The sequence below is a fragment of the Patiria miniata genome, unplaced genomic scaffold, assembly GCF_015706575.1.
Source record: "Patiria miniata isolate m_02_andy unplaced genomic scaffold, ASM1570657v1 HiC_scaffold_29, whole genome shotgun sequence".
In the NCBI taxonomy this organism is placed as follows: Eukaryota; Metazoa; Echinodermata; class Asteroidea; order Valvatida; family Asterinidae; genus Patiria; species Patiria miniata.
Genome location: NW_024037068.1, coordinates 3,594,708 through 3,609,662, shown reverse-complemented (window position 1 = coordinate 3,609,662; position 14,955 = coordinate 3,594,708). Strand labels below are relative to the sequence as shown.

Here is a 14,955-nt window from a genome sequence, read left to right as displayed (position 1 = left end):
TTAACCAGGGCATAAATGCAGTGCAAAACAATGTAGTACAGGTACTAATAGGTTTAAAAAAACACCACCTAATAAGGCCTTTTCACACTAGACAAGTCTCGGGTCTGACTTAGTTGAATATTTTCAACCCTGCGTCAACCCTGAGATTGTTTTCACCCCGGGTTGAACTCAACGCTGCTCCAGCTAGACTAGAGTGAGATTTTCAACCAGGGTTGAAACTCTCACCAGGGTTCAAGACAGTAGTAACTGAGCAAAATAAGCTTGGTTTGCCTGCAACAAGTGTCAAACAACTCGGAGTGAACGCACAGTTGAAAAATCAAAAATTCAACCCGGGGCAACACTGGGTTCACCTAGGGTCGAGTTCACTCCGGGTTGAGAGGCTCTAGTTTGAAAAGGCCTATAGTGGTGTTGCGAATACATCTGGAAGATTGTGCATTGAATGTTACAGCAATACAGTCGAGTCTCGTTATAACAAACTCGTTCGGACCTAGCAAAATTGTTTGTTATATCAGAATTTTGTATTAAGAGGAACATCAGTCTCATTCATTGTGCACATAAATGCACAGTCGGGACCAAAGCTTTATGTTTGTTGTAACCAGAATTTGTATTAACAGAGTTTGTACTAACGAGAGTCGACTGTACATAAAAAATATAACAAAACAACTTTTTGACATCACCGGGTAAAAAAATGATTTGCCCTTCAATCTGTGTGAATAATTAACCAGCCATAGGCCAAGAAGCATGGGTCATGTGGGGCAAATTGGGGGGGGGGGGCACATGTCTCTTCTCCGCCCCTTCCTTTGCACCACCGATGTCAATTTTAAAGTACTTTATGCTGTTATTGATCTTTGTATATCAGAAGATGGGAGATTATACTTTCTTTGAGTGCTATTATTCAATGGAATTAATTTATCCTATCTGGCTATTTGCAGTACCAAACTTATACATAACGCACACAGAATGTATTAGCCTGGAATGTATTAGTAATTCTGGTCGTGTTTGTTTTAAGGTCGTTAGAATTCATCTGTCAGTTCTGCAAAAATCATTTTCTTCATTTTAATGACAACACTTTCAATATGTAGTTTAAAGTTCAACTAAGTAGGAGCTCACAGATACTTTTTGTGATGATAACCTTATTTTTGTAATCCGGACATTTTTCTAAAAAGAAATTCTTAAATTCCAGTGTGCCTTTTATAAAAGTGTTGTTTATAAGCTTATGTTATGCACATGTCTACGTTATATCTATGTAAAAAATCTTGAATAAGTGCAAGTAGATATGGATGAATATTTTTTTATAAATGAATTTAATAATTAGACCTAGATTTTGAGCACTTTTGTTACTTCAAAGGAACATAACGCACAAATAACAAATGATGGACTGTACTTCTAACCTTATATAACAGCCTGAAGACATATCAGTTTGTAATACGATCATGGTGCTTATAGCCTATGTTCTGTATATTGTGGCTTTTATATTGAAATGACTTTTATATCATTCATTTTTGGTATTTTATAAATATGTTTTTCATCTAAAACACTTTTGCTAAAGGTGGTGACAATACTTTTTTGAAAGTCCTTTGAAATGTGATATGCTTTTATGACATTGAAAATACTATTTTGAAATAAATATTATGCAAAAATTCATGGAGTACTTTATTAAGAAATAAAAAAGCAACTTCTATTTGAATTACTGTATGTGTGCTGCTGATCCATAAGTATGTTTATAAGTGTAAAATCATCATGTCTCGCTGGAAAAATTGCCTTCTTGATCAGTGCCATCAATGTCATGGACCTCATCTGCTACCCCCCCCCCCCCCCCCACCACCACCACTTCCATCTTTGCTCCGCCCCTGTCCTGATATCCTCAACATCACATAATATAAGTTGCTTGAAGAGCTATTCCCTTTGAATGTCTCAATTGATCAAAACACTTATTAAATGTCCTATATATGCATATTAAATCGACAAACAACACTCGCTGTATTTTCCGGACAAACAACTTGTATTGATTTTTGCGGCCTTCTTTTTTATTATCATCTTTGGATCTTTTTAGGGCGCCACCTATTTTCTGCTGGTCGATCGATCCACCATATGCGCGTACGTAATGCGCGCGCCTGTTGATCGAATACGATCAGATAGTGTTGTTGCTAGTGTATGGCCGCAGTGCACAAACACGTAAAAGACGTTTTGAGCTCTTGGAGGACAGATCAAAACTGCATTTTCACGCCGAGCAAAACACTCTAAGATAATTATTTCTGCAGTCCGATGTAACTGGCATTCGTTCTTGTATTCGGCTCCTAGGTTGTGATCAAGTTTCCACATCGTGAAACGGTTTTTGTCTCTAGTTTTCATTAGTTGAAAATCACAATGCCGTAGTCGGGATCGCCGAGGCGCCACCGGGCAACGGACCACGCGTCTCCCGGGTCGTTTGCCTCGTGGACCCGGACGGACAGCATGGCCAGTCACGGTGACCGCGCCGGTGTGTCAGCGTGGAAGTTGTTCCGATTGGTGATACCGTCAGTCACTCGAACTTTAGTTACCTAAAACTCTACAAAAAAGAAGAAAAACATACTTGATTTAGCCTCTGGCTAAGATTTAAAGTGAAATTCTCCGCTTCTTGAGGATTGTGGAAGGAGAAAAGATGGAGAATTCTCGGGAGAAAAAGAACAACAGTGACTGGAAAAACAGCCAGTTTACGGTGAGTTATAATTTTCGTAAAAATGGCTGGAAAATATGAAGTATCAATCCTTCCTCTGTCAAACATTGTCATCCAGGCGATTGAGATCTTCTGATGCTTCTTTGCTTGTTGTCCCTCACACTCACAAATCTTGGGGTGATTATGATCATTTTCTTACGCAGGTCCTCATCTTTGGAACAAACTACCCCTCACCATTCGCAATATCTCATCGCTTTCTGAATTTAAAGTAACCCTGAAGACCTATTTGTTTCAGATCACTCAGAATATTCTCGTTTAGTTAAATTTAATTGTTTTGTTGTTTCGTATTGTGCCATGTGGGTCATTTATGGCGGATACTGGCGCGTTATAGCCTAAATTGTCATTATTATTATTATTGATGTTCAGTCATGATCACAATTACATCAAAATACATGTACGTTGATTATTAGGTTTGACAAACATTCAAATTTGTTAGAAAATAGGTTTTAAACTTTTAAAGTAATAAGAACAGTAGGCCCTATAGGACTCGACCTGCAGTGTGTCACTTGGATTGATTTTACTTACATTTTCAAGTTGTTGATTAAAAGGTAATAATATGATATATTGAAAATATTTCAAAGAAAATAATCCAAAAAAACATAAAGAATGAACAAAATTATAAACTTGTTGATATGAATTTATCAGTGATATGGAAATACTTTTTTTTTAACCCAAGTCAATTTCATTTCAACCTTAGTTTCATGTAGACCTCCAGTGCATCGATCTGGACTGCAATACAACTTGTAGTTTTATAAGTGAAATAATTGTTGTGATAAAAGCTGTGAGCTTTAACTGATTTGATGTTGATCATTGTTTTGTGTTGACATTAAAATGTATTATCAAACATTCATAAAATTATACCTGAGACAGTTTACCCATTCTTATTGGTTGACAGCCTGTCCCGTGGGTGTTTTCAAACCGCAGGTTTGAAAACACCCACGGGACAGGCTGTCAACCACCGCTGCGTTCTGTACCCGCATCTCGTGCGCGCCAATTTGCACATTTAAAGCTATAGTCCATCATTTGTAATTAGTGCATTTTGTTCGTTTGAAGCAACAAAAGTGTTCAAAATCTAATGAAGGATACTGAGCAACTAACCTGATGAAGTTTTTAGCTAAGCTTCAGCTGTACATTCCGAGAAAAGCAGCATTCTAAGATCTCAATTTCAAATCAAAAGTTACTGAATCATGTTTTGAATTGCTTTGAATTGCAGCTATACGCGGCGTCGCGCACTGATCCGACGAATTATAACAACCGCGCGCGCGTGTGCGTCGTTCAAATACTTGTGCGCGCTGCGCTGAATAACAAAACGAACTACTAATTTAAATTTTCCTATGGTGCTTCTTAAGAATCACCGTTGGAAATTCCTTCTTTCGTTGATTACTTCAAAATGACAGCTTCCCAGAAAGAATAATTTCACAGGGAGTTTAGTTCCCTTACTATCTTTCAACCAAGTTTGTTTTTCAACAGTAATTACGCCAGTTACTTTTCGGATGGCTGCAAATGATGGACTATAGCTTTAAGGAGATTTGTAGCACTACGCGCATGAGGCACATACTCATTGCCACAGTTCCAGATCACTATTTATACAAGCCGCTGTACATGTACACCCGTCCATGTTCGGAGTATCTGTGTCCGAGTGACATCATTTATTTTAACAGTAAAATAGCTCCTATTCAAGTTAATAACAAAAAGGCTAGATGTTCACACAGACTCAACTTTACATGTAAAGGGACAATTTATAAATCATGGCTTTTGTACAGGACTTAACCCGACAGTTGTGGCTCACTTTTGACAGAAGTTTCCGGATCACGCATGCTGTGTGTAACAATTCTGAAACTATTGCATGCAGTTGGAAATCGCATTATGGCTTAGAAGTGTTAAAACAGCCATTTTTATAACACCTCACCCACAGATTCTGTGTCTTGATTGGCCGAGAGCGAGTCACATGTTACTTTCTAATTTTGCTATTTCTGTGCATGGTCAAAAGTACTATACCCGTAGCAACCAAAGTACTATACAATTAGCAACCAAAGTACTATTTCCACGTCGCGGTATTTGTGTGCAAATGGATGCTGGTGTGCGCGTTGCGCGTAGCGCGTATTGTTCCAAAGAGAGCGCGCCGCAGACTTGGGTTCATACATTTCGTGAAGGGGTAGTTTGGAAGAAAAAAATACATATTTCACCAATTTTGTATTGAAATTGAAGTTTATTTCAACTGTGTTCAGATTTAAATAATTTAAAATATTAAAATCAAGCAGAATCTGTGGGTGAAGTGTTATAAAACAAATATTGAATGCTTTATCTCGTGGTAAAGTAAAACTAGCCTCCCTCGGTGATCCATGGAACATTCTATTTTCCCTCGGCTTCGCCTCGGGAAAACAGAATGTCCATGGATCACCTCGGGAGGCTAGTTTTACTACACCACTCGAAGCATTCAATATTTGTATAATGTAGATTGCTGAATAAATGGTCAAATATGTTTTACAATCTAAATGTAACTGTGGAGTACGATATTATTTCATATTGTGAGTTGTGTTCAAAAACTACCTTTATTTTAGGGATAAGATGTTTCAGACTTTTAGAATCCAAGGGAAAGACATTCGCCTGTCATTATAGAAGGAAACTCATGTTTCATCATTTTCATTAAGTGACCATATCATCCCTATATTTTTCAATTTTTAGGTTGCAGTCAGGATTCGTCCCATGACTACAGCTGAGATTGAAATGGGCAGCACAATTACTGCGCAGTCTATCGACGACAATGTAAGTGTGTTTCCAATTCTAGAAATTCATTTCCTCCAAAAGATCCCAACATTCTTTTAACTTCGCAGTCTTTGCCTATCCTCCCCCCTTTTTTTAACAGGGAATGTCAATGTTTAGATTATTTGAATATTTTGATAATTTGAGAATATTTTGAATATAAATGCCCAGATGAAAAAAGTGTCAAAAACGATATTGTCCTCATCTGAGTACTTCTTCCAATAACCATACAATACACTGATTTATATTCAGTGCGTGGAAGCCTATATTTAAAGTAATAATTTCTAATACGCACTATAGGCCTACCATTATTCAATTGAATTCTCATTCTCTCTTACTACATGTAGTTGCTTTTTTCATACACTTGTCTAACACAATTTGAGTGTGAATAGCATGTATAGGCCTACATCTAGACAAGAACAAATGGTTTCTTTGCAGGCACCAGATAAGATAGTTACCAGGCGATGTTCGACAAACCTAACAGACTAACAAAAACATCTGTTGGCTGAGTAAATGATATGAATATAATTGTAGTTTACTTTGAATAATTCCGTAAATAGACTATCAGTGATTCTGTAGTGGCTGAACAGATAAGATAGTACAGCCGCCCTATCGCGGCCAAACCAACAGTATCCAACGGTTAGCAATTGAATCTGACAATTGAATTGAAGACCCTTTAGGCATTTTCACACTATTGTCTCACCTACCCTGTGTTGAAATCAACACTGATCCGCCGGTAAGTGGAATCGGGTCCCTTCCAACACTTGTAGTCAAGGCGCACAATTCACATCAACCCCCCCCCCCCCCCCCCCGGAAAAAAGGAGGAAATTTAATCTTGTTCACACAATACGTTTAATGCGGAAATCTCGTTCATCATTTTAACTATACCTGACTTTCATTGGAAAAATATCAGAGGATGAGATTAGACAGAAAACCTGCTCCAAAAATAATAAATATAAATAAATGGCATTTTTTTTAGCAGTTCATTGGACGGTAAGTCATGTTGAAATGTTTCATATGAATATTGCTTAAGGCCGTACGATATTGTCGCTTGTATTAAGTTTTTATCTTTTACTTTTTTGTGTTGTGAAAAAGATTGTTTTCTTTTGAAATACGCGCTTGAAATATTATAATTTAGATGTGTATTCACAGTGTTAAGGATATAAAAGTAAAATGCTCTATATATTTTAGATTAGAAGCATAAAAATGTAGTGCTATTTAAAGCACAATCATGTAAATTGGGTTTTTTCTTGCTCAGCTTAACAACTGTTTCTATTCAAGTTGGGGTGTGAGGTTTTTTTTTTATTCTCAGTTATTTGACTATCTTTCTTTTGGAAGATCAGCGATATTGCCCTTTGAATACTTTTGAAATATAATTGGACAACTGTTATTTATGTAAACATTAGATCACGAACATAGTTTTAATGTTATTTGCATAACTATCTGCTGAGAATATGTGCGCACATTTCATACAGCCACAACTTTAAAATGATATTTGACTAATTTGTATTGCCCTTTGAATACCTTTGAAATTGAAATACTAGTATATTATTGGACAACTGTAATTTATGTAAACATTAGATAATGAAACAAAGTTTTATTTTATTTGCACAATTTATTGAAAATTTGCGCAGACATTTTATAGAGCCGTAACTTTACTACATGAAAATGTTTGACATGCTTTTTATAAATCAAGTAATGAAATAATTCAAGCAATTAATTTTTTTAGAGTCAGCTGAATTTTGTGATGTTTTTATTAAAATAGACATAACTTGGGAATAGAGTATGCAAATTACGTGAAATTTTCACAACTAGTCAATAACATACTCTATTCCTATGTTATATTTGTGAAATGGAGTGAGCCACATATATTTTTTAGAAATCTGATTTGGTCTATTTCTATTGACTCACCCTGTATGTACACTTTGTACACTTTGTGTGATTTTCTGTCATTTACGTACATGTACCTGTACGCTACGTGAAGATGTAGGGAAAGTATTATTACGTTGATTATTCACAATAAAAGTGAAAGGTAATTACGTCTTTGCGACAGATGGCAGAGTTGATGTGGATGAATTAAACAATGATAATGCATTATGACAAACGATTAGGCCAAAAAAAAAATAATATTTCTGCTTCCAATTACATGGCATTTGAAAATAGGGAAGGTAGGTAGGGACATTTATTTTTTTATTTTTTTAACAATCATATGGAGGTGTCTGCGTGGTGTCTGTGAAGTCAAGGGTAAAAGGTAGTAATTGATTGTGTTCGGGTTTTTTCCCTCATTTTTCATAAACAAATTTAAGGAAGGGGCTGTCAAAATTGGGTAGGTTAAACGGAAGCACAACTGTTGTTTTTGGGTTTTTTTTTTTTGCCTTCATAAAATATGAAAATTGTGATGACAAACTTTTACATAGTTTATCACAGTTTTGTTTTTCTGTATATAGGCCTAGTCGTGGGAGATATCAGAGATTTCAAAATCTTTTATCCTAATTTTTGTCAAACCGAATAACGGTCTCCGATTTCACCGGAAGTTCCCATTCAGCTCACAGTCATGCACAAAAAGTGACGAGTGAGGTACCGCATGAAATGCCCTCGCAATGACTGGGTATAGATTCATTGACCACTGGGCCTGCACAACAACACTCCAGAGCTGTAATATTAGCAAAAAAACGTGATGGGAACTCTCTGACAATTCAGTCAAATGGGCAGGCTATTCATATACCAAGAAGACCGCTAGCAAGTGAATGCAGAACAATCGGTGACCATGGGCAAATTGAGGGATGTTCCAATTGATTTCAGCCCGAGTTACAAAAAATGGAAGTCTTAGGCCAAAAAAAAAAAGTCTCCGGTTTCTGGTATGGAGCTTGCCCAAAAAGTGGTGCGGCGACGCGGCTTTTTTTTTTTTTTTTACCTGATTTTTTTGCTTCAAATGTCGGCTGATGACTGCAAATGGTGTCCGACTAAACTTAGTGCAAATATATGGGAGTCAAGAGAGGCCACATAAAGCTTATTCTCGACCATAACCTTACCCAATCTAAAAACACGTTAAAATTGTGCAGCAGCAGGATTCCAGTCAAACCAGTGAGTTTGGCGGTTTTGAGACATCATCTTTTATTGAAAAAAAAACTTTTTCATTTTGCCGACGCGCATGGCTACGGCGACGTGTGCGCATACCAGAAACCGGAGACTTTTTTTTTTTGGCCTTACCGGTAATTTTTTTAAAGGTTGATTTCGAATATCCGGATTCCAAAATCGAAACCAAATAGTGGATTTTCAGACCAAACTTTTAAAAAAATCTTGATTTCTGTAATAAACCAAATTGTCAACAACAAAAATAGATATTGTACAAGTTAATCCTCCTACTATTTAAACAGTCACAGACAGTCAAATTTCCACCCACTTCCCCTGCAATACTTTCAATACAGGCTTGTCACCAACAGTCAGATCATGTGTCAAGCAAGCACTGTGACTAGTCCAATTCAGTCAACAGACCGTGAACAGACAAAGCATGCATGTTGTGAGCTCAGCTAGCTCATCAGTCACCCACAGTCAAAGCAAAGCTGTATTAAGTTCCACTGTTAATAAACAGTCACAGCCAGTCAATCCTGCTTCATGTACCGACAGTATCGGTAGGCTGGAAATTCTTTAAAAACAGTCACTTGATTGATTTTAACTGAAAGGACAATCTCTGTTTGCATAGGAGGGTTAATGTGTTTGTGAGTTTGATTTTAAGGTAATTCCTTTGTTGAAATGACACAAATATCGTACAAAATTACATTATCTGGTTTAAGTGAGGATTTGTAGACATAGTAATCTTTATCCTTGCACCCCTGGATAGCACAGTTATCGGCATCGTTGACCAAGTTACACATTCAGCTGTCGAAAGTGTCGCCTGGTATAATTCATAACGCTTGTACTTTGAGCGGCAAGTAAACACAACATGGCACCGCTGCTTGTGTCTAACCATTGCTACTGTATGGTAAGTTGGTTGCCAAGGACGGTTACCGTGACGACGCCTTTGGAGCGGTGTTGTCCGCCCAGTTATTGATTAATCCAGATTTTGGTCGCCAAGTTGACGGAAAGATCTGACACAAAAATGTTTTGGCAAAACAAATACAAGAAATTTAGTTTACCATTTTGATTTTAAAGGTTGTTATGTTAGACCTAAAAAATGGAGAGCTCTATTTTGTTTACACTAAAATTGAAAAATAACACTACATGGATGTGCTAAAAACTGGAAGTTTACTGAATTATCCTTAAATACTTGATATTTTGGATCCTTAAATAATTGACATTTAGAAAATTAGAGCATATATATTATGCCCCACAGAAAGACAATGTACGGTATGGATATTATTTTGTGGATTGTGACTGACTAGCCGACATTGAAGGGAAAAAAAAATTTGAAGATACAAGTTCTAGAGCTAATATTGCTCAACATGCTCAAGGAAGCTCTCAAAGGATGCTTGAAAATTGACTGTTGAAAAAAGTGACATTTGTTAAAAAAGAATAAAAGGAAAACGTGAAACTAATACAAACATCTTCATCTTCTCCAGACTACTCACACTTTTCGAATATTCCAATCAGAAAAATGCTATAGGAATATTACATGTACCGGTGTGGATGATCGATTACATTTTTTTTAATGTACTGGTACGTATGTACAATAATTATGCCCCCCAAAAAATAGTTCTGCTTCCGATTACATGGCATTCGAAAATAGGGTAGATAGGGATTTTTTGTTGTGTACGATCATGGAGGTGTCTGGGCGTAGTCAAGGTAAAAGGTAGTAATTGATGGTTTTGGGTGTTTTTTTCTCATTTTTCCCATAAAAAAATTAGGGTAGGGGCTGTCAGAATAGGGTAGGTAGGGAAACCGGAGGCAGAAGTATTTTTCTTTTGGCCTTACATACATACATAAAGGGTGTGCATAATTTACGGGTACCGTAGGTAGTACAGGAACAGGGTACCCGAGTGAAAACATGGGTACCCAGGTACGTGTAAGTAAGAGGCCCAGCCCCAAAATTCAAATCCTGGGAGTTGCTGTTCAGAACTTCAGATTATTCACAAAGGCGTGCACAATCACTCTACCACATCGGTGCAGAGCTTTAGAAGTGTGTACAGTGTGGGCGAAAGGATTTGCAGCTTTTATAATGCACAACAATACATGTAGCCTGCTTTTCATTTTGAAAATTCCCTAAAAATTGGCATACAAAACCTTTCTTTTTCATTGTCTGAGAAGTTACTAAGTAATTTGTAAAGTTAGTCTAAGGTTATTTTTAGGTTAAACCGGTTCCCGACATCAGCAGTCTGGTACCCGGTCCTGATGCACAGCCCTAATGCACAGCCCTAATGCACATTGTACAAGTTTGTGACTTGACTGAATTCAAACATTTCTATCTACCGTAGGCTCTGTTTGCTCAGTCATAAAACTTTCATAGTGTTTGATCGTAAAAGGTTCCCAGCTCTGTCTGATGCTTTATTGATCATTCCCGCCGAGTAGGGTCGAGCCTTACGTCTGAATAATGGATTTTTGGACTGCTTTCAAAAGTTGTTGTCATGGCAACTGGTGTTGACTGTCTGAAGAATTTATGTGGAAGCCTTCAGTTGGTAGCATAAATGCACACACGGTTAAATTTCAAAGCTCCCACAATGACTGCTACTAGTGGCTAACATGCTTGTTCAAATAATGTGATTTTGGATATATTTTTCCAAGCGCATTGTTCATGTAGACTGTAGAGTACATTTAGGTTAAGATATTTGAAAATGAATGCGAATGCGAATTTGTGACGCCATGGCAAGTTTTCAAGTTGCGATTTCTCAAAAGTTGAGCACATTTTTAACTCAGATTTTTGCAGCGAATGTTTCATGACCTCGAATTTGTTTTGCCTTCACGTGAGGTGTGAACCTGTCTTCAAGGGGTACAAAAGTGTGACGTTGGATTGGGAAATGAAGCAGGAGAATTATATCAAGTTGTTTGTCCTCTTTTCTCTTTGAGTACATTCCCACCTCATTGTTCAGGAATGTGCTCAAACATTTTTTAGGACTTTCGAGGCAAATTTTACCAGATGCCGGTATGTACAATGTACATGTACACAGACAAACGTGTGTTCACCGTCGATCGTGGACGTCCTATTGTCCCTCTTTTGTTTGTACTCTAACTTTTTAGGAAGACTCCCATAGGTTTTGTACACGACCCCAATCGCGGACGTATGCTGGGAATCGTGAACGATATTGTTCTCTGGTATTTTTCATCCAAGGTTGAAAAGATAAACACGTAGAATGTTGTACATTGTGCACGGACCCCCTGGCAAGCGTAGGATTGTAAAACAATTATGAATGTACGTGTACGTTTAATATACAGTATCTGAGACCAAAAACCTTCGTACCAAAAGGAATAAATTATTAAAGATTTTGCGTTGGTTAAGTGCTTTGCTTCAGCGATCTTCTTTCTTTGAAGTTAATGGACCATGGCAAATAGGGTTCCAAGCACTTTGTGTGTATGCACTTTTAAAAAGAACAATTAAAACTCTCAAGGAATACATGTACATGTAAATAGGATCATTTGCATTTTAACCTTGTTGTTTCATAGCAGCAAAATTACTCGTCCACGGATGTGTAACCGATTGCAAACAAGATGTGGACTAACTCAATTTGGCAAATTGGGGGCAGTATTTGAACAAAGGCAATTTGTTTCCAACGATGGTCAGTCGAGTCGACCATCGTTGGAAACTGATACAAAAAATCCACTTTTCTTAAAAATGACAGCACATCAGGTGCCATGATTTCACAGGATGCTTTAAGACTATTATTCACTTACAGTCAAGTAACGTATTTCAGAATAATTTAGGAGTTTTGTTTTTTGATGTTTGCAAATGTTGCATACATGTACATGTGTACCTTTAAGTACAAATTTAGAGGCAGAAAAAAAACGAACCTGTTGAAATTTCAGCTCAGTACATACTATACATTTTGAGAAGAAAAAAAAAGAAACCAACAAATGTATGAACATTTTTTGGCCTCAAAAGTGGATTCTGTCTCAAGTGCTTCAAAAGATCATTTTGATATTTTGAATTGCACCCCCTCATATACAGTCCCTACATCAGCACATGGGACGTGATTCTCATTTAGCTGGTTAGTGGCTGGTTAATATACACACTATTTCACAGATTGTAATATTTTGTTTAAGTGTGCCTGCAGACACACTTTTTAAAACCACCATAAGTGATTGTTTTCTTCCAAACTACATCCTTTCACGCGGAATAATTTTACAGGGTATTCCTTGCTTAGTAAATTGGATTTGGAAGGTTCTTTAACACTTGTAACAGGCAATTACCAATATTCCTGATGCCATTAAAGGTAGAGAAGATCATTTGTCAATTGTACACATTTTAATTTGAAGCAACAAAAGTGCTCAAAATCTGAAGACAGGTGCTTAACAACTAACCTGATGAAGTTTTAGCTCAGTGAATGCTGTATGTTCTGAGAAAACAATAATTCTAGGATCTTGATTTCAATTCAAAAGTTGCAGTCATGTTTCGAATTGCACCCGAAATCAGCGTCCGGGACATGCTGTCATTCAGCCGACTGCAGCTATGCTAGATGTATGTCACACACTGAACCGACGAATTGTAGCAACCATCACACACGCCTGTGTGTCGTGTCAATGTTTGAGCGCACCCGTTCATGGCTTTGCACAATTACGAACCAACTACTAATGGAAAGTTCCCAAAATGCGTCTTTTTAGACACATCTTTTGAAATGACCTTCTTTTGTTGGTTTCTTCAAAATGACAGCGTGCCAGAAAGAATAATTTCACATGGAGTAGTGTCATTACTATCTTTAAACCAAGTACATGTACATGTTTGTATACTTTTCAACGATAATTTTGTCAGTCATTTTTTGGATAGCTGCAAATGATGTTCTCTACCGGTTACTTTAATTTAAAGGGAATGTACATCATTGGTCTTTTGCTGTAATTTTCAGTGATGAACTATTTGAGGGGTTAGTTTAATAGATCAAATATTGTGACTCCACTAAAGATGAAATGGATCAATTTATAGATGCCGGAAAATTGTAAGGTAAGGGAACCAGTCTAGCTGGCCTGCACCCGTTCACGAACATGTAACCAATAGCAAACAAAATTTTGACTGAAAAAAAAATGGTAAATTTGGAGCAGTAGTTGAAAAATAGTTAGGTTTTTCCAACGGTGGTCGGCCGACCACCATTGGAAATTTATACAAAAATACCATTTTCTTGAAAATGACTTCACACCAGGTGCCATAAGTTTACAGGATGCTTTAGACTGTCATTAACCAACATCCTTGTAAGGTATTTCGTAAAAACTTTATTAGTAGTTTTATTTGTTGATGTTTGCAAATGTTGTATATTCCCTTTAACTCTTTTAGAACCTTCCCCCATTTAATTATAGTCTGATATTTTCAGCGAAAAGCAATATTCGTCTCATTTCTCATCAACCCCCTGCTGTGCATCATTAAGCCAGATTAGCCTTCCTCAAAAGCGATTTTCTTTTGTTTCATTTTTTTTTTCACGTACATGTAAATTGCAGCAGTGTTTTGTGTCTGGTCAGTCGGTTGGAATTGAGGCATTTTGTCAGGGGGGTTTTGTGAGTGTCCAGTGACTGTGTTTGATGTGTTTACCTCCGCCTGTTTGCTCATTGCGCCATGGGTGTTAAAGTCAGAACCTTGAGGAAAACTTACTGTGAAAAGGGTATTGTTGATTCAATAATGTGTGAATAGCTCGGTGACAATATATGTATTTGAGGTTTGCTCAAATCGCTTTAGGGGTACAGACAGTAGAAGCTTACATGTTCATACTGGGTACCGGTGTGGGGTACGTACCGGTACTCAGAAGTCTAGTGCATACATGTAGCTGAAAGGTGCATAAGATCATTTGCATAATTTAATATATTTTTTTCTTTAATTTGAAGCAACAAAATTTCCCACAATCACTCGTAGGGCAAATAACAACTGTTGAAGTTTCAGCTCTGTGAATACTGTGTTTTTTAAAGGGAATGTGCATTATTGGCTTAATTTTGCTGTAATTTTCAGAAATGAACTATTTGAGGGGTTAGTATAATAGATCAAATATTGTTACACTGACATTTTTGAAGTGCTGTGTTCGAAAAGGTTGGAAAAACCAAGAAAAACAAAAATGTTCAAGTAGTCTGGCTCCCTGACTCCACAAAAGATAAAATGGATCGATTTATAGGTGATGGAAAATTGTAAGGCAAAGGAACCAGTCTAGCTGGCCTGATCGAACCCGTTCATGAACATGTAACCATGCAATAGCAAACAAAATTTGGACTGAAAAAATTTGTAAATTTGGAGCAGTAGTTGAAAAATAGTTAGGTTTTTCCAATTTTTTTAAAAAGTATGTCAGTTGACACACTTTTAAAATCGTGTTCAATGACTGTTTACTTCAAATTATGATATTTGCGACTGAATAATTTCA

At 37.0% G+C, this 14,955-nt stretch overlaps 1 protein-coding gene across 1 annotated transcript in view; it reads left to right on the top strand.

The window, feature by feature from the left end:
- The first annotated feature begins 2,134 nt into the window (after nucleotides 1–2,134).
- Nucleotides 2,135–14,955, top strand: part of LOC119735800 (kinesin-like protein KIF19) — a 52,142-nt gene continuing 39,321 nt past the window's right edge. Inside the window, exons 1-2 of the mRNA XM_038209739.1 lie at nucleotides 2,135–2,698; nucleotides 5,402–5,482. Of these exons, the coding sequence (XP_038065667.1) occupies nucleotides 2,642–2,698; nucleotides 5,402–5,482 (138 nt within the window). The 5' untranslated portion in view covers nucleotides 2,135–2,641. The remainder of the gene's footprint in view (nucleotides 2,699–5,401; nucleotides 5,483–14,955) is intronic.